This window comes from Epinephelus lanceolatus, chromosome 16 (assembly GCF_041903045.1).
Source record: "Epinephelus lanceolatus isolate andai-2023 chromosome 16, ASM4190304v1, whole genome shotgun sequence".
Lineage (NCBI taxonomy): Eukaryota > Metazoa > Chordata > Actinopteri > Perciformes > Serranidae > Epinephelus > Epinephelus lanceolatus.
Window position 1 is genome coordinate 16,232,370 of NC_135749.1, and position 25,767 is coordinate 16,258,136.

Consider the following 25,767-nt stretch of genomic DNA (forward strand, 5'->3'; position numbering starts at 1 on the left):
CGCTGCGCTGGCAACTCTTCTCCACAATCGGGCTTTCCTCCTCCACCAGGACTCTCACATTTTTGGTGTTCAGTATAGACTTCTCTTTTGTTTTTGTTTTTCAGTACAGGATAGTAGACATGTATATGTTTATTTTTGATAATCTGTATGGAGCACAACCACCTCAAGGCCACAATACATCAGCTACACTGCCTGTTTCTCCTCTGTTTTTTTGTTTGTTTCTTTGTTTCTTTGTTTCTTTGTTTTTTCCTCCTTCTTCTCCGCATGCACTGTCGCTATATAGCTCAGGATTTAAGCACCTACCCCTCAATCCCCCCTGCTTGTTCCTTACTTTCCCCTTGACACACTTTGGTGTATCACGGCCCTCTCTGGCTCATACTAGGAAGTTTTTCCAATAAAGGCTGATAGGCTAGTCTCCAGGGAGGGTGGGTGACGGTCACAACCACGCACAGTATGGGTATAAAATACTTGACTGCAAGATTACCAGTGCATCAATCTTCATAAGAAGCTTACACCCTTTTGTGGCGCTAAGCTACGAAGACCAATGCAGACAGGTAGAAAAAAAAAACCAAACTGCATCCTTTTCGATTTTGATGTGTCAGGGATACAGGACACGTACCTCGCTATATCACTGTGATTCTCATAGACTTTTATACAATTTACTTTTATATTTTTTGCATCCAGTGGTGTCTCCCCCTGCTGGCCATTAAAAGGAAGGACGAATGCAGGTTTAAGGCAATTAAGCATTGGCTTCCCTTTTCAGGCCCGCAGACTTGGTGTGGAGTCAACGCAGACAAAGTGCATCATTCCACAAAGTATTTCTCACAAAATTATCATGTGGTGTTTTCTGTCTTTTTAAAATGAGAGGGACATTATACTATTTGGCAAATAAAATAATCTTGCCAACTCTTACATGCACACATTCATTTCTATTACAAAAGATGTACTCTAACATCTGTTCTCATCTTTTTTGGCTAGTAAAAAAAGTAGATGGAAACACAATTTCTTTACTTCAAGCCAGCAAATTGTTTTTATTTATTATTAAAGACATGGAACATGATGTTAGTGGTGGGATTAAGTTCCAGTTATCGTTTAAAACATTTTAATCTTCACATTTGCTCAGAATCACGGAAAATCCGTCTACGGAGTTTTACGTGGGTGGAAAAACATTAATTAAGTCAACTAGTGGAAAAAAGCTTGAATTAAATTGATTGCCACCCACTCAAATCATGTTGGCATCATCTGAATGATAATTGTAAAGAAAAAAAATGTCAATCACTGTTCAGTACTGACTCATTGTCTGCATCTGTATATGACTACATGAAAATTCTTGACGGACAAAATATTTAGCGTTTTATAATAGTGAGTGTTAACCTTCACCTTCAGGAGATGGAAACATCTCTCCCATGAAGCTCAGAGGTAAAAGGATGGCAAAACTGGATTTAATAAAACTACACAGACTTTAAAAACTACTGTACAACACAAAAACACCTGTAAACACGAGTGGTGTTTTAAATATGTAAATAAATGTTCACTGAAGATACACGTATATTTATATATATATATCATCTAAATTCTTGACTTTCAAAAGTTTATAACTACAGTGCTTATGCATAATAAAGACAGAGAAAGCAATACCCTGCAATCTTACCCTTGTGCAATTTAGGCTATCAGTACTATGCACTAGAGGGAAACAAATGTACCAAATCCACAATTCACTTTTGAATTCTGAAATCAGAATTTAGTTCAATTATTAATGTTGTGCAATTATCATCGTTGTCTCTGCTGTAACTGATATTTCTGTTTGACCACATAATACTGACTGAATGCATGCAAATATTACATTTTGGTCAAACAAAGAATGGCTGAGTAATAGCGTTATTTCAGTGAGACAGAATCATACATTTATATTACTCCTTTGAACAAAGAATTATCTTTATGGATTTCTTTTGTAACCATCCACACTGACTTTGAAACCTTGTAGGTGTAATAAGTCCAATAATCGTGGCACAGCACACACACACCACAACAGGTACCAGCTAAGAGAAAAGGTGTCCGAAAGTGCATAAATCTTGCATACAAATCAGAGAAACAGCTTAAAAAATGATTGTTCCACTGATAAAGCACAGGTTCCCTTGATTTCTTTGTGTACAATTGGCAGTGCCTTTTAATGGAGAGCAATCACAGTACCTGCTATACTTCAGAATGCATCCAAAGTGGCTCTCATTTACTGTGTGTGTTCTCTGTTTCCCTGGCAACTTTTGCAAAAGTGTATTTATCGAAATGAAGCCTCTTGAAAGAATGAACAAGGAAGACTGACCTCTGAGAACCTCTGCACATCCTGTGTGAGGGTCCCCACACGGCTCCAGTTGTAGTAGTTGAGGAACTTCACTACTGCTGGGTTCACAGCATTGTCTGATGGGACGGTGCGGAAGAAGTTGGGGTACTTTTTCTTGTCTGCCAGAACTGGAGTTGTTGCTGCAAAGGACAGCTGGAATGACAAAAGAGGGAAAAATACAGTGAGCTTTGAGTTAAATTCTGCAGTCTTAGATAATCCTGGCAACAAACTGTCAGATTATGCTGGTGTCAGTTGAACTGTTGGTACAGTGGCACTGTTAAGAACTGTGTTGCTGAACCTTAAGTACCAGCTGACAGATCTCAGGTCTGCCTTTGCTTTGGTCAGTGGCCTAGCTCCTGCCATTTCGGGGATTAAACCATGGCAGCAAGGCCGTGACGAACACACACTCATTCATAGTGGATGGATGGGAGCAAATCAAGTCTTTCAAATTATTTCAAATGTCAGTGAAATATCCCCTTCAAAGTGTAACTGTAAATAGATTTGTCCATATTGGTTGGAACTGATGACCCCTGTATTCATGACCTTTCAAGCTGGCTTCATACTGTGCCTGTATGTATAACTGTGTGAGTACCTGTCTGTGTGTTTGCGTATGTTTTTGATGGCGAGAGAAAAGCAGCTTAGCAAGATGATTCATCCCTGGGTTGGTAAGTTAAAAGCATTTCCGTTCTTCACACTGAAGCAGTTTGAAACAGGTTCCTCATACACGCAGGCACCTAAGAATAAATGCAGTGAACCTCAAACACTAATTGCCTTTTTACACACACCTATTTTTCAGTTCAACAGCTGCAACCTAAGCAAGTTTCAAGCACATCAATTCATGTTCAAAAAAGGAGGGTGCACCAAACTTTGAAAGGCAAACTTTTTAAGTATTTTTCCGGAGCATTAACACGCTAATGAACTAAATATGATGCAGCGAGCATAAACCCTCACTGAATTCAATATAGTTGGAAAAGTTGGAGAGTGTAACTTAAGTTGATACCGGTCTAGTGAAGATTTATTAAGCAATTAAAACACTGCAAGCACGCTCATGAAACACGATGAGAATGTCTACAACTGGTACAAATTTGGACGTTGAGTGTTTTTCCCTTGCGCAGACACACAGAGATACAATCGCCACCGACGGTCACAACTGTCCTCATTTTCACCCATTCCACCTTCAATTGTCAATGCCACGCTAATCAAGTTTTGCTCTCCCTCTTCCACTTTGTGGCACATTTTCAACAATAGGTCACTAATTTCCTCCAGAGGCAAAAATGGCTGTAATTAATTTTTGCATTAAGATTAGAATTTGCAAGTCTGTGCACTGTGACAACCAGCACAGGCCAGAATAGACAAAGATCTGCCATTTTGTTTAACTTACACTTTTTATACTCAGTTTAAATGGCTTCATAAATAACTGTAGCAGCATCATAGTATTATTTTTGTAGTATTGTAACTAAATGTGCTATAAAACAACATTTCAGTCATTTGACATGATGTACATTTAAGGAGCATGTAAAAAAAGGTACAGACATGTCTGTGATACTGTGCAGACATCTTTACCAAACATCAAAGAGACATTTGTTAACATGCATAACTTTCAGTGCGGCGGTATGAAAGGTACTTAATATTTAGGCACCAGCAGCTGAGCTGAGATAATAAGGCACTGTGCTCTATTTTCAACGTCCTATCTGTCGTAATATAATGAGCGATATGAATCAGTGCAGGGTTAATTACATACTTTGTAGAGATTAAGCAGAGCTTGTGATTCATGATAGCGATCAACGCAAGGATATTATAATTCTGACTGAGACCAAGAGGTACACCAGTAGATTTCCTAAAAGTGTGCTAAGGCCTCGAGGGGTTCAAGCACCTCCTAACTTTAGGGATGACTGTGATCTTTTCATTAAGCTTCTATCCACTCCTAGACTTCGTCGCTACTCATTAATCACAGTACTGCCGGTTTAATTGTACACTCGGTGAAATCTGATTACCGCTGAAGATGTGTAGCATGGTTGAAAGAGAGTAACTGACTTAGAATGACAGAAATGTGAGAACTTATTTAAAGAATCAGAGGGCATTCAAAAGTCAAACATCATTTTTAGATAGCAGGACTGACAGTCCCAGAAATATATTATATGGTGTAAGATAGCATGACAGCTATGATAGTACAGTTGAACTTTATTTGACTGTATTTAAATACAGATAACTTAAAATATTATCAGAGAATCAGCATGAAGGGCATAAGTATTTCTATGAGAGAATGTTGTCCTTTGTATACTGTTTCTTTATATGATGTATGGGTGAATACTCAATTGCCTTTGTTTGTGAAGATCTTGATATCGATTGGCAACAGTGACATGGCTGGATAGCTACCTAACCTTGTTGTTAAACATAATTTTAATTATATATTCTGTCAACTGCATGCAATGCCATTGACTTTAAATCTTGCTAGCATGACATTAGCTTTCTGGCTATTAGCTGAGCCAGAGTTCTATCTTGTATCTAGGGGTGATGATTGTTCCAGGTATTAGTCACACCCATAGACTCTATGAAATAATGGAGATAACCACAGTGACATCACCCATTGGTTTGTAGACTGCCATTTTGAAGCAAACAAGTGTGGCATTTTGGCTATTGCTGTTTCAGTTTTTGGAAGCATGAAGTGACCATATTTGGAGCCAGCCTCAAGTGGCCGTTAGAGGAACTGCAGTTGTTGGCACCTTCGCATTGGCTTCATTTTTCAGCCTCAGAGGTCAAACCCTTTAGGTGTTAACTCAGGGAGTTGTGACTTGTAAAAGCTTTAGATTTCGATTGCAAAACCCATGAAAATATAAATGAATGGTCTTTTCTTTGGCAAGTGACCATGGTATGAGCAGGATAATGCCCTTTGAGGCGTTCATAATCAGGAATTAATGGATTCATTCCTGATAACGGACACCTCAAAGGGTATTATCCCTTACGTATTAGCAAATAAAAAAAGAGACAAGTTCTAGGCCAGCCTTTTTTTACACCCTCAACACCCTCTCTGTCATCAACTGAGCCATTTCAGTCCATCCCAAATCTACAAGTCTTCACCAAACCAGTGGGAAACCCCCAGTTTGGCCCTCTAAATCACCACTTCTGCACAGACCCACAGGGGTTTGTGTTCACACATCAACGAGACAGGCTTTTAAAACAACACATGGATTACAGCCATCAATTAAGCAGGAAGAAAGGCCTTTATCTTGCTACCACTGCTAAATCCAAAATCACCCACCAGTCTTAGAGGGCTTCAAGGGGTCTTTCCAGCGTTGCCTTAATCTCCGTTTAGCTAAGGCTGTTTGCTACACCCACACTGGGAGATGCTGCTATGGTTCTCTAATAAGAGCTAGTGATCTCCTAAAACCAAATTGATTGCACCAGTCCTCTCACAACTGCACTGTGAGGAGACTTTGCGGTCAGAGGAAGATCCACAACCTTATCCTTTCCCCCCCTTAGGTGTTTTAGGTTTGCCTGGCTGTTTTGTAGGAGTTGTTTTTGCTTTTGGCACAATTTTACTTGTTTTATTTGATACACTGAACAGTGAACTGAGAATCCAAGATACACTACAGAAGGAAATATTGATCGATCAACACTCATGCTGGATCTAAATCTTTATTGGAGTGAGGGTTTTCCAGTTTGGTTTTCTTCTTGAGGGAAAATAACATGAATCTTGATTTAGGTAATTTGCAAATGCAAAAATTGTCAGTGATAAATCTTAAAAAAGCAACATACAATCAACAATGAAGGATCACCTCAGCTTAAATTACCAAACATTGTTAAAGCAGGATGTGTCAGTAACACAAATATGTAGCAGAGCAAGGCTGAGACCTAAATATTCATGTTTTTGCCACTTGAGACCACCTGGAGCATCACAGAGAAAACATACTGTCTCAGCCAATTATGCTCACATACTGAAAAATCCAATAAAAACCATCAAGGCACTTTACAGTAAATAATCAATTTTTCATTTCCTCACTCTTGCAGGTAAAACTCTTTCAGCCAAGCCTTTCAGGTTCACTGAATGCAAGGCCATCATATGTGTGCGAGTGAAGGCCTTGACATACATGGATCAAATATTGTATTTTACTAACCAACCTAACTTGACTCAAGATAGATGGGTCCTTTGGTGTGATACAATATGGACCATGGAAAGCAGAAAATAGTCCAATCATGACATTAGACAAATCTTGCCATCTGTTTGATGTCAGAGCAAAATCTAGGACAGTGACAAAGATACGTCTTGTTTTGGCCACTGAATCCAGGTCAGCTGATGGGAACAGCTGAAGTTAACGACAATAAAACACATGATTTTCTTTTCGGACATCGAAAGTGAAAACCTACAGGTCAATACAAGTCAGCTTTGGCACAATTTTGTGAGGACAGTGCATTAAGACATTGAATATCAGAGGGAGCTCCGATGTATTATTTAAAGAATAAGCTAGTCTTTATCTAACTCTGCACAGCCTTTTTCAGAGGAAAAGCCAAAAATAGTTCCATGATATCACACATCTGAGAGTAGTGGCTTATGTAAGAGGGTTTTAAAGAGGGCTGGCCCAAATTGGATGGTCTTTGGTAGAGAGCTCTACACCAGTGTGAGATTTACACATGCAGTGTGCACGTACACACAGATCACTCACAGGTTAAGGCACATGTATTCACACACTCTCGAACCAGAGCTCTCTGATACACACAAACTACAGTGGCCTTCCTTTGCCAGCAGTAATTAAAACTGTGGCAATGGGCTCAGGGCAGCGCCTCGCTCTCATCTCACCACAAGGTCACCGAGGCTCTGGGTAAAATGACTGAGGATCCGTCTGGTCCCACTGAGACACAACCAGTTTTTGTGAAGACTTGAGGTGAATCTCTGATAGCATCGCACTAGTGATCTATTCAGACATTCTGTACACACACACAGTTGCTTATCACATTCTATTTGAAGTGAGTACAAAAGCTTTGCTGTCTCTCCGTTTGGGCTTATTCAAGTCACAATCAAACTAGTTTTATGTTTATGCAAGGAGGAAAAATGAGAGAGGGGCCAAGAATAGAAAATAACAGGTACAGCGAGACAGAGTCAGAGAGCAAGGTGAGATGTTTAATGCTGATTCACCAGCTATACTCAAGCGAATAACGGTTTGTGTATCAGATCACATGACATTAAGCTGATTGAATGGAATACATTTTCAACTTCTTAAGTCAATCACTGATGTTTGTAGGGCTTTAAATCACAACCGCTGTCCAGGGAGCTGATTCTGGAGCAGTACTGAGCTGACTTTACGCCAGTTGGCTGGCATCCCAACGACTGGCATATATGAGCAATGGTTTGATTTGACTAGGAGCCTCATCATTTACCTCACCTTTGAAGCTCACCATATAACCCATGTTGTCCTGGATGCTGTGTCTTGATGCAAACAGCAGGCTTTCTTAGTTATCTTGTTGGTTCAGTGCCCAATATCTGTGGTCAATACGGTTTCCAGCCTGTACTTAGAGAGGCTTTTCTTGTTTTTGCTTTAGCATTGGCAAATAAATATATGAAGTTTTTCAAGTCTGAAATTATGCATGCGTTGTGTGCTCTATACTAAGGCACAGCAGTGCTTAGCGCTAAATGCTAACATGCTTGCAATGGCAATACTAAGCGGTACTAACCAATACGTTACCAGGTATAAAGTTTTGCATGTTCATCATCTTAGTTTAGCATGTAAGCTTACTGTCATTTGCAAACTAGCAGTGACCACACAGCTGAGGCTGAAGGAGAGTAATTAGTTTTGCACGTATTTGGTGATAAACTGAATCCCATTTTTGTCCCGATGATGGCGCTAGATGTAAAGTCAGGGAATCACAATCTATCCTGAAGAGAACATCAATGTCACTGCCGAATTTTATGGCAACCAATCAAGCCCCCAGGAACAGGGCTAGGCTTTAGAGCGAATTTAGCATAGTGGTCAAACAGTGGAATTACAACTTCTGGGTCCATCCCATGATGACATGAGACCTGAAAACACTTTTTCCCATAGACTTACATTATGAAGGCAACATCTGTTAATTAGTGGACATTGATTTTTGAACATCACAATCTGCCAAATGACTTGCTTCACTTTCACAACATTTCGAAAGACTAGAGGAGCCGCACGATTAAATAATTTTATCCCTATTCAAGTTAGTGGAGGGCTGACCTGTACGTTAGCCTCTCGGTTGGCGTAAGTCTCTGGTGTGCTTGCTTTTTGAGCCCCATGATGCCGAAATCTTTTGGCTTCATATGCCACTGAGCAACTTTCACAGGATCAAATGGGGCCACACCTCCAAGGCTGTATCCTTTATACATCCACACAACCAATCCAATAGTCATTGAGACACTTTCCTCAAAACCAAAAGCAGTATCCTCATGGTGGTGCTACAGGAAAGGTCAGAGGATCATCAAAGTCACTAGGATTCATCATCTTGGAATCATGAATGCCTTTACAAAATGTCACTATAATCCATCCAGTAGTTGCTGAGATATTTCAGTCTGGAGCAAAGTGGTGGACCAATCAGCTGGCTGACACTGAAGTCATGCCGCTATGTGGCTAAAATGATAAACTGGTGTTCCATTTGATAGAATCTGAGACTGCTTCTCACTTAGTTGGTTATTTGTGCTCTTCGCAGGAGTTAGGTGTTATGAGTCAGTGCATGGGATGAAGGTGGTTTGTCTTTCAGACCACGTTATAGCACAGCCACAGAAAATTGTTGAAGCCAAAGAGCTAAATGTAGTTGTTAAAGCCCCTATTACCAACATCCACGGCGTAAAGTCTCTTTGTTTATATCTCCTGCAATATACCTGCCTGATTCGGCATGGGGTTGGATCAATGGTGTATAAATGAAAGCCAACAAGCCTTACAACCTTTCCTAGCACAAGCAGTTTGAATGAGAAATAAGGAAGATGCAAGAGTGTGTCTAATCACATTGACGGATCTAATAGCATTGATTGGTCCTAGCGGGACTGCTTCGCAATAGGATCTGCTGCTGCTAATTGTGTGGTTGGCCTTTGAATAATGAAGTGGCTATCATGGAGAGGCTAGATAAAAAATGAATGGAAGGTAAATATCAGCTCACTCACAGTGCTTTGCTCCTACCTTTCATGTTTATTATACCAAAGGCGTTACATCACGGACTAATCTGAAACTGTGGATTTGTAATAAGACAGCATCACCAATTCGAAACACACAAAAATAGTCGCACAAAAAATGGTGTGGTACAGAGAGGAAGGAATGGCAAAACAAATTCATCTGATAATAATTCTTCCAAATGGTTCCAGTTAAGGAAAATTGATGTTGCTCCACTAATGTTCATCACTTATCCAATAGCAAGTACTTAAAAACAAGCTGTCATTCTTTGATCAAGTATCTTGGTGCAAATATCAATAAGACCATAAGTTTTGCGGAATAGCATGATCAATATATTTCAACAACACACTGACAACCTACAAAATATACAAAAATAAACACTGCTCTCCACGTTAAAAATCCCTTTATAACTGAAGTTTTTAGCTCACAAATTCTAATATGAATTTCAAGGTGAACTTTCTGATACTGATGCAATTTACGTGAGCTGCAGCAAACACTTGAAGGCAACACTCAAACTGGACAAAAAACTCTAGGATTCTAGGACTAAATTTGAAAATGGACATGTTTTGCAGCATTACTGATCCCCAAAAAAAGAAAAACCAGGCTGTACCAGGTAGTTTCTATGAATTTCCCATTATGCCAATAACAATAGGGCCCGTATTTTCAATGGGTTATCTGAGGCTACAATTAATTTTACACCTGCAGTCAAGTTACCTGAGTGTCACAGCTTGATTGCATCCCAGAATAACACATTTTCAAGAGGTGCTTTGAGACATCTTCAAAGGCTCAACCCACCCCTTCCTATTATCTCTACCTTCGCCTACAACACAACAGATTCAAAGCCCATCCATCCTGACGGAGCCCCGAGACCCCGTGCAGAGTAATAGCTAGGTAATAGTAGTGCTGTTGATCAGGAAGCACGGAGGTGGTCCCGAGGTTTATTCAATATTCAAGAGAGGCATTTGGTGCACTGTGGGAGCACCCAGCTGGAGAGGCGGCAGTACCGGAGAAGCTTTGGACCCCACACCGACCACATCCAGAACTCATTAGCACCGGGACGGAGGATGGAGAAAGACATAAATATTGCAGGTAGATGACTGAGGAACTGAGTGAGTGATCTGGTGGTGATGAAACAGTCAGACATGGAGGTGGGGAGACAGTGAAGAGTGGAATACAGACAAATAGGGAATCTGAACAAGGGAAAGAATAAAGATGAAATTATGAGGCATCAAGTGCTACGTGTGCATCTGATTATTGATCTACTGCATAGTGAAGCTGGTGTATGTGTGTGGGCTGCACGAGTATAAGAAGAAAATGCACACATACATCATCTCTTCCATTTTAAAACAGGGGGTTAAATGGAGAGAACTGCTTGACTCCACTGCAATTCAGCCCCGTGATATGAAAGTGACGGAGAAAATACTGCTGCATGGATTGACTACTGGGAGAGAAATAATATGTGCCCATAGCACACAGAGAACAAAGCCGCTTCAGGTCCACACTATGCACAGTAGGAGGGAGACATTACAGCTTCCTACACAGGCTTGACCAGGTGTGAGTGAGTGCACAGTCACTCTGGTATGAGTGTGTACAACAAGTCTACACATGTATCAATTCAGGCTTTGACACTTGTGTGTAGTTCATGTCTAACCAAAAAGACTCACTCACATACAGGGCTGTGCAATATGGGTGAAATTTCTAATCCAAAACATGAGAAACATGTAGGCTGTATGTGACAGAGGGTCCTGTTACTGAACAGTTATTACCCTGGACACACACACATGCACTTGTACACATAAACAAACACCTGAAAGTGGAAATCATGATTGATTTTTACAAAGTATTAGACACAATAGACATGTATGTGCATGCATGAGCATACTGTATGTGCATCTAAATGTATTGTATGTGCGGAGCATTCATACAAGAAACTGGAGGACAGGAAGTGGAGGCTGATTGCGGTGATGCCAGTAAACACATGATATGAGTACATGTAGACATGAGAAGAGTAGTGACTGGGGCCTTCTGACCCCCATTACAGTGAGCATTGCAGCATAATAATAAAATAAAATCATGTTACAAATCAGTGCTTCTGTGATGCCGTGTAGATTGTTGCAGACAGACCGCTAGCCCAGCACCTGCTAATGTGTGCTCACTTATTTTCTCTGATAGCTTAATGTCCAGATGTTTAGGAGGTTTTATGAGGAGCCGAATTATCTGCAGAGGTCTCCTCCTCTCCAAAACAAACAGACCCAGTGATTTAAACTGGTAAAACACTGAATAAAGTGGTTTTGTGTTAAAAAAAAATCTGTGTTTTTCCAATGCTGCTCATGGCAACGGGGCTGCTAACTAGGGTGGCTGAGGTGAAAATGCCAATGTCCCTATCTGGAGCCAGTGTTTGGTTTTTCCATTCTGGGCTGCTGTAGAAACACGGTGCAACATGGTGAACTCCATAGACGAGGACCTGCTTCCTAAGTAGATGGGAACTGCCCATTGGTTCGACAGCCCATTATTCCGACAACCCATTGGTCCGACGACATCCCATTGTTCTGACCATATTAAACCCATTTTTTCCGAAGTCCCGTTGTTCCGAAATCATCATGATGCCCTGTGGTTAAGGTCTGGATAGGTTTAGGCACAGAAACCACTTGGTTAGGATTAGGAAAAGATCATGGTGTGGGTTAAAATGAAAAAGAAAGTGGCACTCACATATTGGAACAACGAGATGTTGGACTAATGGGATGAAGTAGATATAAATGGCTAATTCTAAGGTAACAAAAACACAGTGACTGCTATTTTCGGGTGGTTATACAGTGGAGAAAAATAGGCAGAGAGGATGCACTTTGTATTGTTACTTTGAGGAAAAAGTCAAATGACAGAATTCACATATAGTGGCAGAAACAGTAAGCCTGATATTCAAACAGATTAGTTTCAACATCAGAACAACAATAAAAGCCCTCTTCAGTTGTGCAAATGCTGGATTCTGACACTGCACAGTACTGTGGCAGGGTACCTCAGTACACATCACCTGCTATGTCCACTAACTGGCCTCCAGACAGGTGAATGATGTGGCCGTCACCTCCTCTCTAACAGCTTATGGACCTGCTGCAGCCCACGCTCCAACATGTCAATCATGTTATAGCTAATGCCATGTACACACGCACTAACACACACGGACTGAGTGATGCTCTGTTTATGCTGTTGGCCTTGCACAGACCCCATCACATCAGCCTTATCTCAGGTCAGTCGCTCAGACCTGGTTTTCGTCGCCAGTCTCTTTTCCCAGACTCTTTCCTTCCTCATGTCTGTATCTGGCTTCACTGACAAAGACACTGTCGAGTACGAAGCACCATTCTACACAAATGTCAGACTGAATAATATAAGGAAGAGCTTGAAGGGTCTGAAGACAGGTCTAATGTGATTAAAATGATTTGACATAAGGATCAGTCCTGCAATTGCAAATCATTTGCACACTCAAATCCTCTCACCTGCACGCTAACATGCATTTACAGCCACTGCACAAGGTCTGATGTTTGGGATGGCCTTGTCTGAGCACTTGATTGCACATGCACATTGGCACTAAACCTGTGCTGTTCAAGCTTTCCTGCGCAGTGTCTGGATTGCCCTGCACGAGCGTTCAATCATACACACACACTGCTGCTGAATTGCCGCTGTGCCAGGCAGAGGCTTTCATTTACTGGCCGCAGGTATTTCAATCCACCATCCACGGACATCTCACCCACACACACAACGTCTCCTCTTCTAAGGTTCCCCTTGTTCAGTTTAGTCCACACACCATAGACAACTGTTACAGACAGAAGAACAAGATGTGCATGCAAGAGAAAGTGAGGAGAGGGCTGAGAAGATAGCAAAGAGTGAGAATTAGGAGACGGCAATAGAGAGTGAGGACAGGGTAACCTCAAATCTGTCATCTCGCACACACTGAAGCCAGCCAAAAATGTTTTTTCTTCTAAAGTCATCTATGAAACCAACTGTTAAGCATCCCAAAAAATACCAAATCCAAGATATACGGCTCAAGCTGAAGGGTTGCGGCTCTAGTTAATCATTGATAGGCTGATGGTTGCTCATCTCTCTTGTTAATGCTGTGTAAAGGAGTTTGAGCTCAGATTAAGATGCTAAGGCTCTTCCCTCAAGCTGACCACTTAAAGCTACATCACTGACACGGGCTGCAGAGTGGACTAAGCTCGCGGGCTCTATTTTAAGGTTGTGGGTGACCTCAGTGCTTGACTTGCATGACACAATCAAATTTGTAAAACAGATGTAGCTGAGCTTGACATATCTCATGTCAAAGGTAGGAAATTAACTCATAACAGTACATGTCTGCCTAATAAGTTAATTAAAGCTGTAAATCACCCCATCTTACATTACACGAGCGCTGTCTTACATTAACAAATAATTCATGAGGGCTTATTTGTTGCACAGTGTAATAATAATAACTGACAGGCAAGGTGTAAATTACTAAAACACACTAAAAAGTAAATTAAGAATGATTCAAGAGAAAGCAATTCTCAGCGCTAATTGTTCCAGAGTCGTGAAGCTGTGACTCCAACGGCTTGGTCTCCTCTGATTTTAAGCCTTGGCATTACTATCAGACCTCTGCCAGAGGATCTCAGGCCGCATTTAGGCTCATAACGGGTCAGAAAGTCAGTTGTGAACTGGTTGAAGTTTGTAGAGGAGTGTCGTCTGCGCTTGGCACGTTAGACGTGGCAGTTCCGCTGACCATTAATCAGTACAAGGTGCCACTTGTCCCCGTTGTGTCTCTGGAAGTGAGAAGCAGGAGAGATGGGGCACCCCCCTCTCATCACATCTGCCATGAGACGGGCTTGTCGGACTCTGCCATTCTTCATACGGGCATCTGTTGACACGCTGTCCTTGAGCGGTGGCGCTGAGTGGCAGTGAAGCATCGCTATCACAAACGGGATCGGGGAAAGCATTTTCTTATCGATCCAGGTGTGGTGGAGTGTACGACGGATATTGACAGGTTTGGTTGTGAAATGAGAGGAGAGGATGTGACGCCCACTTAAGCTGCAGCTTGAGAAGTCAGGTGCTGGAGCATGTTTATGGGTGAGCATGTTCAGAAGGAGGTATGACATAATGTCATTGGCAAATAACCAACAGCAAATGTGAGTGACACTTGAGAAATACAAGAGCTGTTGACTGTTCACCAGTATTAAAGGGACAGTGCATGCCCAAATCAAAAATACATATTTTCCCTCTTACCTGTTGTGCTATTAATGAATCTAGACTGTTTTGGTGTGAGTTGCCGAGTGCCTTTAAGACCACTTTTTGGGCTTACTCACATGGTTACCTAGTATCACTGCATGCCAGCTAAACCATCAACACAGAGAAATCTGTAAATACTCGGGGGAGGGTACGAGTTGGGGGTTGTATATGATGGTATTCTGCCGCCTAGCTACATAACTATTCTATTTATAAATTGAGATTTGATACCGTAACCTGAAATCTCACTGCTGCTGCCACTTGGCTGCCTATAAATGATTAATGAGCAGATACTGAACTGTAGAGACCATTATTGTTCTTTTCTCCCCCCCTCACTCTCCATCCATCTCTCTATACACTGATTCCTTTGGGGAGGCAGGGGATTACATTGCATGAGCTGGTATTTTTCTCTGCTTACTTGGCCAGGTTGTAGTGAACACACTGCAAAAAATGTCGATGGCCAAAATCTTCTGAGCATTAAGTACCCCCTGAAGACTAAAGGAACTGCAGCTGTGGTCAGTTTTAAAGGCCCGAAAAACTTATTGTCAGAATCAGCTTCTCACCATGAGTGGTGAGATGGACGGGTTTTTTTTCCTGACAGAGTTGAAGTAATAATTTTATATTTGAGATTTATGCTTTCCTTTGTTTTCTCTGTGCTCTTGCTTTAAAAGTATACTATGCAGGATTGTCGATTACTGCTCATACACACGCTCACCAGCGAAAATGAAAGTGAAAGTAAAAGCTGACACCAGACTGAATCTTGTTTGGTGTTTGTGCAATGTCTCTTGGATGCCTGCTGCTTTCAGTCTGACGCCTGGGACCGTATTCACAAAACGTCGAAGTACAAGTGACAAAATTCTCGGAAAATTCTTAGAATGATTACGTTTCATTAAGAATTTCAACTTAAAGTTAAGATAAAAGAGAGCTCCTAACGTGAAAAATTGTTAGCTGTAGGGAGGGGGACTTTTAAGAGGTTTAAGAGCTTTTTAAGCAGAGGACAAAATGGAAAGAAAGAAAGACAAACAAGTAGAAGAACAATTCTCCAAATGCTGGATGATGGTGAGTAAGTGAAAGGCTATAAATTGGATCGTGCAGGGATAATGTTTGTGGTCGATCTCTTTAGGGTTGTGCTCATATCTCTAACCAAATGTAATAATGTTATAATACCAGACATGAAGTGATCATAACACTAACATATTTGGCAAGTAGAAAAACACATCAGTGTTGCAGAGATGACTTGGGTCTGTCTCAACCCTCCATCAGCTGAGTGATCACACTAACAATGACAACACTTTCAGTCTCATATTGTGATGCAGTTCATTCCATTGCCACTGTGTGTCCAAACCTTGCAGGCTCAAACGGGCAACCAATCACATTTTTAAAAGAATGTGTCATACCTAGCATTTGGCTCGACCACACCTCCACACTAAGGCAAAAGTTTTGTTATTTCCTTGCTCAGAGTTGCTCTGAGAACTTCCCTCAATGACTCATGCGCTAGGTCTCCATGTTAGAAATTTTCAGGCTAAGTTAGGAGCTCTCTGAAAGTATTCCTCTTCTCCCCTGGTCATCACCTATTTATACAGCTCCGACCTCCCCTGAGCGCTGTTGGGGTGCACACCTACAAATGTTTCGAGCACAGAAAATAAGAAAATACAGACAGAGGGCTGAGTCTCTGCAGAAAAATACGCCAGCACACACTTCAGTGGGTCATAAGTGTTGATTAAGAGGGATAACTTCTGTATAAGTTTATATATTGTTTTCCGGGAAAATCCTGCTTATCTCACAGTGAGTGGGACCCTTTAGAAAAAGGTAACTTTTGTGCATTAATCAGAGTTAAGCAACATTTTAATCAGACTAATGACAGCTGGTGGGTTGTATTATTACTGTCAATAAATCCCACACAGTCTGATGAAGCAGTTAAAATAAGTTAACTACAAGAGAAACAGCAATATAGTGCGCTTACTAGCTCTCTAGCAGAGCGACAGATGAGAAAACCGACACCACACTCACGTCTCTATGATATTAGCTTCGTTACAGCCCACCAATCAAAATTTTATATTTCATCTGTGAAAAACCAAAGTGTAAAAACGACACAATGTGGCTTTATGGGGGGTTATGTGCCAGACTATTTTTTTTGGCCAGGCACAGTAAGTCTTGTCGTTACACTGAGGTTGCCAGGCAACCAGTGAGGAAGTTACTGTGCTTTGCCAAGAAATAGAACACCTACCATTTTAGCAGCCGAAACCTAAAACACTCGGGATGCAGGACACGAACTGCTCCCTGCAACCTCTATGTAGAATAACAATGCCACAGTTTCTGGACTCGATGGCCATTTTCAGACTTCTTTTTTTTTAACCCCCACTATGAAATTCTTTGCCATTGAGATCCATTTCTACTGACATAGATCAATCAAGCTGATCTCAGCTGCTGTTTTTTGTCAATGAGAAAAAATACAAATGTTATAAAGTCATATTTTATTGTTGCCAAGCGGTGGGTGTTTCATAATCTAATTATTTCGGGTGAATTTATAAGAAACAAGACAAAATTTGTTTTGAAACTAAGCAAATCACTCTGCTAGTACCAGCCTAATGTCATTTATCAAATAAAGACCTTTCTCAAAAGGTTAGAACGCCTCACATATTTGGTTAAATATTTTATTTCTTTAAAGGAGCTATATGTAAGAAATCTAAAGCAAATAGTCATAAAACCCTCTTAATATGTCACAGAGACTAAGGAATAATGTTCATATAACATACTGATCTCACCGACAACAATAGTACGGCCAGAATATTCGCATTTAAAAAAATATTTTTTTAATATTTATTTTTATGTTTTGAATTTGTGTTTTGGCCTGTTGCGCCACCCACCGCCGTCTACCAGTCACGCAGTCAGTAGAGTCTCAGCATCAGTTAAAGTTACGACTGAGCTACAGCAGCACGGCAAGCAGCATTAGCAGTGTCCCGGTACATAACATTGGCAGCCAGCTCCTCCTCAGCTGTATCCCGGCAGCAGCGTTAGCAGCAGAGAAGCTGGACTTGCTCGAACGGTCCGCTGGAAAACCGAAGATCACGGACGCGGCGACACGGCCCTGCCACGGCAGCCATCCGTGGGCAAACAAATCAGTCTCCAGCGTCCCGCTGTCCAGCAACCTCGAATCTGTAGGCGAGGGGGAGCGGACACGACTTGTGGCAGTATTTTGAATTTGAGTGCAGTAACCGTTTTGGCCACATTCTTACATACAGCGCCTTTAAATGAAGTCCCTTATGATGATCAACATTTTTGTATGAAGCACTTAGCTTTGCCTCGAAATGTCTTCCCTCCCCCCCCCCCCACTATCTTTTACATGCAGTAACCTTTTGCATTCTCTTCCCTCTCCCTCTCGCCCTCGTCATTTCCCTCCAATATAACAAAAAAATAAATAAATCTGGTCCACAAATAAAGATTGCAAGCATGCACACATGCACAACCACAGATGTCCATGGCCAAACACGCACTGCAGGTCACTGCTTTAACACAATGTTTCATTTTCTAGCCCGAGAAAATAAAATGGGGGAAGCTACAAGAAAATTGCTTACTGAAAAAAAATCTGCAGCCCATCTTTCCACCCCGAGGAAGAACGCACATGTTTACTGATGCTCAGTAAAGTATTAAGATATTTGATAGAACCGCCAATAAACGGCTTGGTGTAATATTCATTCTATAATAGGTTATGTATGGGCAGTGCAGGGGAAGCCCACACACAGGCGATTCATGTTGTGAGTGGGCAAACATTTCACTAGAGACAGCCAGCATTTGCAAATTACTATCTTTTAAGTTGGCAGACAGAGAGAGAGAGAGAGAGAGAGAGAGAGAGAGAGAGAGAGAGAGAGAGAGAGAGAAAGAGCGAGAGAGAGAAAGCATTTACAGCCCATACTTACGGGACTGTATCAGTCCCATTTGGTCCGGTAATATTCAGATGTGACTCTTCCCCTTGCTTTTCAATTAAATTGTTAATGAAGGCAATGATAAATAAAGCATGGGTACACAGAACAGACACGGCATGTAGAAGGGAGAGGAAAAGGAGAAAAACACAGCCCCTGTGCCAAAGCTAGAGGATGATGCTGGGAACACCCAGATGGTTTCATGAGCAATGCTGTCTCCCTCTCTCTCGTTTGTGTTCTCCTGTACATTCTTTTTCTTTTTTTCCCCCACCCGTCTCCGAGGATGGCAGCATCTTGTTTTCATGCAAAGCAGAACAAGAATATGAGGTGGGAAAAGGAAAGGATGCTTGTTGATTGCTCATAAACAGTTAAAGCTCAGCAGAATAAAACCAGAATGCTTTGAATGAGGGAACAGGTGATCTCTATTTTATTTTACAATGAAATGCCTTCCTATTTTTTACCCTCTTACTTTTGTGCCTGTATGTTCTGTATGTCTGTTAGAGCCTGAGGGATTTCTGGGCCAACGCGATGTTATTAAAGATTTAGAGTTGTTGCTGTAAATGTTGGCAGACAGAAAAAATTGAAGTTCGCTTGAGGTATTTCAGAGAGTGTCGCCTTTGCGTAGTTTGTCCACAAGGGACTGCACACAGGTTCATCTGTAAAATGTCCCACTGAATATATGTTGTACACGTTTATTCATTAGGATAAGCCCCTTAATAACCATTTCATTTTCAAGGGGGTGCATAAATACATATATTTGCCTCCAATTTGTAACCCTGCAGTGATTCTTTCTCTTTTTTCATGATCATTTGGTGGCAGTGCAACAAGGTGCCCTTTCAACACTGAAATATGAACTTTCAGCATCGAAATGGCAAATATGTTAGCCAACAATTGCCTTTTTACGAGCAGACATGCTTGTAAAAGATAGAAAATCATTAACGTTCTTTTAAAGTCGAGATCAATATTCACTCTTGTGGCTCTGATTTGGTTTCCACCACCTCGTAAGGGACATATCTGGACTTTTTAGCTGCTAAATGCACTAAATGTTCATCATATAGTCTCTAAATTTGTCTGTATGCAGTTTGATGCTAGGCAGGGACCATGCATAATGGATAATGACTTCAGCAGGTAGAAACCAGACTTATAGAGTGAGTGATAAGAGTGTGACGCAAACAGTAAAGTTGTGAGCCGGGAAACCGAAACAACGAGCTAAAAGATGCTGAAACACTGTAAAGCTGAGTGAAACTGCAGAACAGGGTGATAATTCTCTTCAGATTCTTCCCTACGAGCAACACCTTTCACCTATCAATTATTTTAACAATCGAGTCTTCTAACAATTCATCCATCAATTAATCAAGTAATACTTTTGCTCTATTGAAGCACAATAGCAAATATACAACAGAGAAAATAAGACGGGTCTCTTAAAAGAACAATTCATTGGTTTCCTTTCTAGTGAAATCAACATTTCTAGTGTTTAGATTGCATACAATAATTAGGCTCCAATTGATAAACCACTGATATTTTGATTTTTGGGGTATTTCATGCATCACTGTGATGGGATAACTGTAGGTGTATGTATGTGTGTGTTTGATTATCATAACAATAACATGAATGAAGCTCAGGTTTTCACAAATTGCCCGCCGCATTTTATTTTCTGTGGTTATGTCACTAAATTAGCTCAGTTTTACCCAAGAAAATAAACACAGAAAATAAAATGCTGTGGTCGATTTGTGGAAGCCTAACCAGCTACTATATTGATTTATGCTCTTAAGAGGTAAACTTGCTTGTCAAACAGCTTTTTGCTTTTTGAACAGTGTCTGACGTCTTTCCGTGCAGCCTGGAGCTTCCCGCTCATCTGCTGGTGAGGTTCCCTGGGTTGTGTCGTTTGGTGGACTTTGGTGGAGCAGATGAGTGAGGAGCTCGAGGCACTGGCAGCCCGGAAGCAGACTAATGTTATCATTAACATTACCTTCTGTCAGGCACTGGAAGCTTTCTGTTTGGATGCTGAAGTATTGATGTCACGCTACTGTGGTAGGCTTGTTTGGTATTAAAATATATATACACTCCATAGCAAAAATGTCTCTTAGAATTTCCAACCATTGTTCTATAGAAGGGGATTCAGTCTTGTACCAATTCCTTGTTATTGCCTTCTTGCTTGTGATCAATAATATCTTGGCTAAATATCTATCCTAATCCATGGAACAATCATTTATATTTCAGGTACAAAACTTGTTGCGTGTCCAGTTTCTCAAGGAATTTCTTTCAGCTTTATTTCATATTAAACATTATTGATGAGGAGAATTAAAGAGATTCATACTACACATATTTGTTGATATAAGCTATAAGCTATCACTATAATCAATTAAATAGTGGTCTGGCTCTAGTGTCATTGCCTGTGTGTGCATTTGTGTGTATGCAGTTCATCTGCTTGTACAGTATGTGTGTGTCAGGAGCTGAATTCCTTGATTGCTCAAGCAAAAGATTCCATTACAGAGATTAGGCAATATGGAATCTAATACAGCACTGCAGCACTGCTGGAGTTCCACTGACTTGTCCCAAGCCTGAAAAGAAGCTTGTGGTGGTAGGGCCACTGTAATTGGTTATACATCCTTGAAAAAGCTCCCCTGAAGTTAATATTACTCAGACCACCAAACCCATTTCCCTCTTTCACTCTCTCCCTTTCTCCATTCACAAAAAAGACAATAACGTAATCCTGCAGATTTATCGCTCTCACCCTCTCCTCCCTCCTCCTCTCATCTTTCCTTCTCTCTTCATCTCTCTCCATTAGACGGCTAATTTGATTTGCAGGCTATCTCTTCTCTACTTACAGCAAGGGTAGAGATGGCCTGGAGATATCAGTCAGGAGATGGGGAGAGGCATCACATGCTTTTACATACAAGTGTTTCCCTATGACAAACACCTTGCATTAGTGACATGTGATTATGGCTTCACATAGTTAATCATTTTAGAGGATCTCTCAGCAAAATGCATTGCTCTCTTGTTATGAAGGGGGCAGTTTATTATTCTGCTGTATGAAAAAATACTGCAGAGCCTAGTAATGTGACCACTGTGTGAATAAACAGGTAAAATGAGTCATTTTTTTCTGGGAGCAACACCTGTAACTATAGCGACAGTAAACAACAGAGATAATCACTGTGTTATCCTTGGGAAAGTATTTTTACAGATTTTTTTCATTCAACAAGCCAAGGGTGTAAATTTAATTGATAAGCTGTGATAAACTGACACCACCAGTGACCTTAATTGCTTTTCTTTTTTCTTTTTTTTGTTGCCAGGGGTTAGTGTTGTGTTTGGGTCGCCCAAAACTGACTGGTTAAAAAATGTTTGGATGACACATACTGCTTTTTGCTCTATTTCTGTGAGCTACTAGGGCTAGCCATTGCTGACTTAAATTAATGTAACAGTAAACAGGAAAAGACTGTGGTCAGGAGGTATCTGAGGGTTTTTTCATATCAGGTGCAATTCATACTTTGCCCGAGCACGATCGTCCCGTGTCTCCATTTGCCTCCTAATGTTGATCTGTACCCTGAGTACCAATCCTATTTACTCTGTATATGCTTCCTTTAGGTAACATCATTAGAAATCACTCTGTAAATTTCCATTGTTATGCGGATGATACACAGTTGTATTTATCTATGAAGAAAGTAATCAATTAACTAAACTTCATAATTGCCTTAAAGACATAAAAACTTGGATGAGCACCAATTTCCTGATGTTAAATTCAGACAAAACTGAAGTTATTGTTCTTGGCCCGAAACAACTCAGAGACTCTTTATCTGATGACATAGTTTCTCTAGATGGCATTGCTCTGGCCTCTAGCACTACCGTAAGAAACCTCGGAGTAACATTTGATCAAGATTTGTCTTTTAATTCTCATTTAAAACAAACCTCACGGACTGCATTTTTTCATCTGCGTAATATTGCGAAAATTAGGCCTATCCTGACCCGAAAAGATGCAGAAAAATTGGTCCACGCTTTTGTTACCTCTAGGTTGGATTACTGTAACTCTCTATTATCAGGTGGCTCTAGTAAGTCCTTAAAAACTCTCCAGCTAATTCAAAATGCAGCAGCATGTGTACTAACAGGAACTAAGAAACGAGATCATATTTCTCCTGTTTTAGCTTCTCTGCACTGGCTCCCTGTAAAATCCAGAATTGAATTTAAAATCCTACTGTTAACTTATAAAGCTCTAAATGGTCAAGCTCCGTCATATCTTAGAGAGCTCATAGTGCCATATTATCCCACCAGAACTCTGCGCTCTGAGAACGCAGGGTTACTCGTGGTCCCTAAAGTCTCCAAAAGTAGATCAGGAGCCAGAGCCTTCAGCTATCAGGCTCCTCTCCTGTGGAATCATCTTCCTGTTGCGGTCCGGGAGGCAGACACCGTCTCCACATTTAAGACTAGACTTAAGACTTTCCTCTTTGATAAAGCTTATAGTCAGGGCTGGCTCAGGCTTGTCCTGTACCAGCCCTTAGTTAGGCTGACTTAGGCCTAGTCTGCCAGAAGACCCCCCTATAATACACCGGGCACCTTCCCTCTCTCTCTCTCTCTCTCTCTCTCTCGTGTCCTATTACTGTATCTTGCTAACTCGGCCATTCTGGATGTCACTAACTCGGCTTCTTCTCCGGAGCCTTTGTGCTCCACTGTCTCTCAGGTTAACTTGTATTGCAGCGGTGCCTGGATAGGGGTCCATGTCATTGGTTCGACATCCCACTGCACCCTCAGTTGCTCTTCCTGAGGTTTCTACCGTTTTTTTCCCCCGTTAAAGGGTTTTTTTGGGGAGTTTTTCCTTATCCGCTGTGAGGGTCCAAAGGACAGAGGGATGTCGTATGCTGTAAAGCCCTGTGAGGCAAATTGTGATTTGTGATATTGGGCTTTATAAATAAAATTGATTGATTGATTGATCAATTGACTGAGTACACTTGCGACATCATCTACGTGATATTTCTGGTACGCTACAGGGTAGAAAAGGGAGCCGTAGATGGACACTGCTGCCCCAGGGACCATCATCAATGGGGAATGGCGGAGAAGCAAAGTGAAGGTCTTATCCTGGCTGAAGGAGCCTCTCCCATCAGAGCTCCGACTGCAGGTTGAAGGCGGCAGCAAAGCCAGGTCTGGGCTTTACATCTGATGCAAACTCGAGGACACATGAACCATACTCGAGTTCACAGCAACCAAACAAACTGGACTTTGGGGTCGAGCGTACTCAGATCTGGTCCCGGGACTCTGACGTGAAAGCCCCCTAACTCTATGACTAACTGTAATTATGAAATGTTACGTTTGTTTTACCTTTTTTGCACTGATATGAATGTAGAATACTAATAATCACTCCATCTTATGGTCCATAAAAACAAAATATTACATCACAAAATGAACATGTAAACTTCACTTTCATAAATCCATGTAAATGGGACAGCCTAGGATATATATTCGTTGTTGCATAAGAGGAAGATGTGTGAAAAATGAATGGAAATATGGGGGAGTGAACATTTAAACTTTCAACAAGATGGGAGCATATTTAAAACTGTTGACTCCATCACTAGTGTGAACTGTACAACACACACAAACACATTTTCACCATCATTTTCCATTCATCAGGAAATAGGGGGAGAGTCGACGCCTCCTCCTTTGTAGTGCGGGGCTGGAGAGCGATGTTATCACTCCCACTTGATCTGAGATGACTCTCACAGCCAGCGCCAAAGGAAATGCATTATGCATTACTTAGAAAACACTCTATTGAGATATATAAGACACATATTGAAATGTGCGTGCAGTTTCAGTCAGACAGAGTATGTTTCACATTCCATATGAAGTCCATACTCATTTGCACAAACACAGCCCAGACTGTACGTAGCCTAACTGTAACTTGGTTTCACAAAGAAAAAACTGGGGATTTGAAGAGTTTTTGCAGAGACTGGAAGAGTTTACAGGAAAATATATAAAAGTATCAAGCATCCTTCACAGCAGAGGACACAGGAAGTGGTGGGAAAAAAATCTGCTGTTATGTTCTGAAGTACAAAAACAAGGTGCATGTGACAACACACAAAGAAACTATTCTCAACATCTGATTCTTGTGAGCACTCACTGAGTCTGCAATAACTCATGTATCGACACTACATCACTTTCTCACACACACACACACACACACACACACACACATATATATAGTTATACACTTGTGCCTCTCTGATTAGTGAAAATAGCCTCTTTAAAAATCAAACTGCGACCAGACAGACTCAACATGCTCTCCAATCTGCTTACACCCCAGCCTTACTTCCATCAATAGCACATTGTGTGGAGCTGGACACGAGTGCTGAGAAAAACACTGCGGTTGAATAAACCACAGGGGGAACAGAATTGAATAATCAAATGTGGCTCTTCACTCGGCCCTCATTTCCCAACATGTGACCTGCCTTGGGCTTGCTGGATTATTGCTAACAGATTATTCCTCCAGAACCGGAGGGGAGCCGTGCCCTACGGCTTCGCTCAGCCAGGGACAACACTCCCCCCTGAGATGAAAATGAGGCGGAGGCTGGATACCCACCTGGGTTATGGTTGGTATAATGGTTTCAATGCAGCACCTACAGTGGTCATCTTTGCTTCGATAGGAAACATGCACATACAGGACAGGCCAAAAGTTTGGACACACCTTCTCATTCAATGCGTTTTCTTTATTTTCATGACTTATTTACATTGTAGATTCTCACTGAAGGCATCAAAACTATGAATGAACACATGTGGAGTTATGTACTTAACAAAAAAAGGTGAAATAACTGAAAACATGTTTTATATTCTAGTTTCTTCAAAATAGCCACCCTTTGCTCTGATTACTGCTTTGCACACTCTTGGCATTCTCTCCATGAGCTTCAAAAGGTAGTCACCTGAAATGGTTTTCCAACAGTCTTGAAGGAGTTCCCAGAGGTGTTTAGCACTTGTTGGCCCCTTTGCCTTCACTCTGCGGTCCAGCTCACCCCAAACCATCTGGATTGGGTTCAGGTCTGGTGACTGTGGAGGCCAGGTCATCTGCCGCAGCACTCCATCACTCTCCTTCTTGGTCAAATAGCCCTTACACAGCCTGGAGGTGTGTTTGGGGTCATTGTCCTGTTGAAAAATAAATGATCGTCCAACT

General features: G+C 41.3%; 1 protein-coding gene across 1 annotated transcript in view; it reads right to left on the reverse strand.

Moving 5' to 3' along the window:
• gabbr2 (gamma-aminobutyric acid (GABA) B receptor, 2) overlaps positions 1–25,767 on the reverse strand; it is a 224,248-nt gene that overhangs the window by 114,401 nt on the left and 84,080 nt on the right. Inside the window, exon 3 of the mRNA XM_033637561.2 lies at positions 2,321–2,491. Coding sequence (XP_033493452.1) covers positions 2,321–2,491 — 171 coding nt within the window. The remainder of the gene's footprint in view (positions 1–2,320; positions 2,492–25,767) is intronic.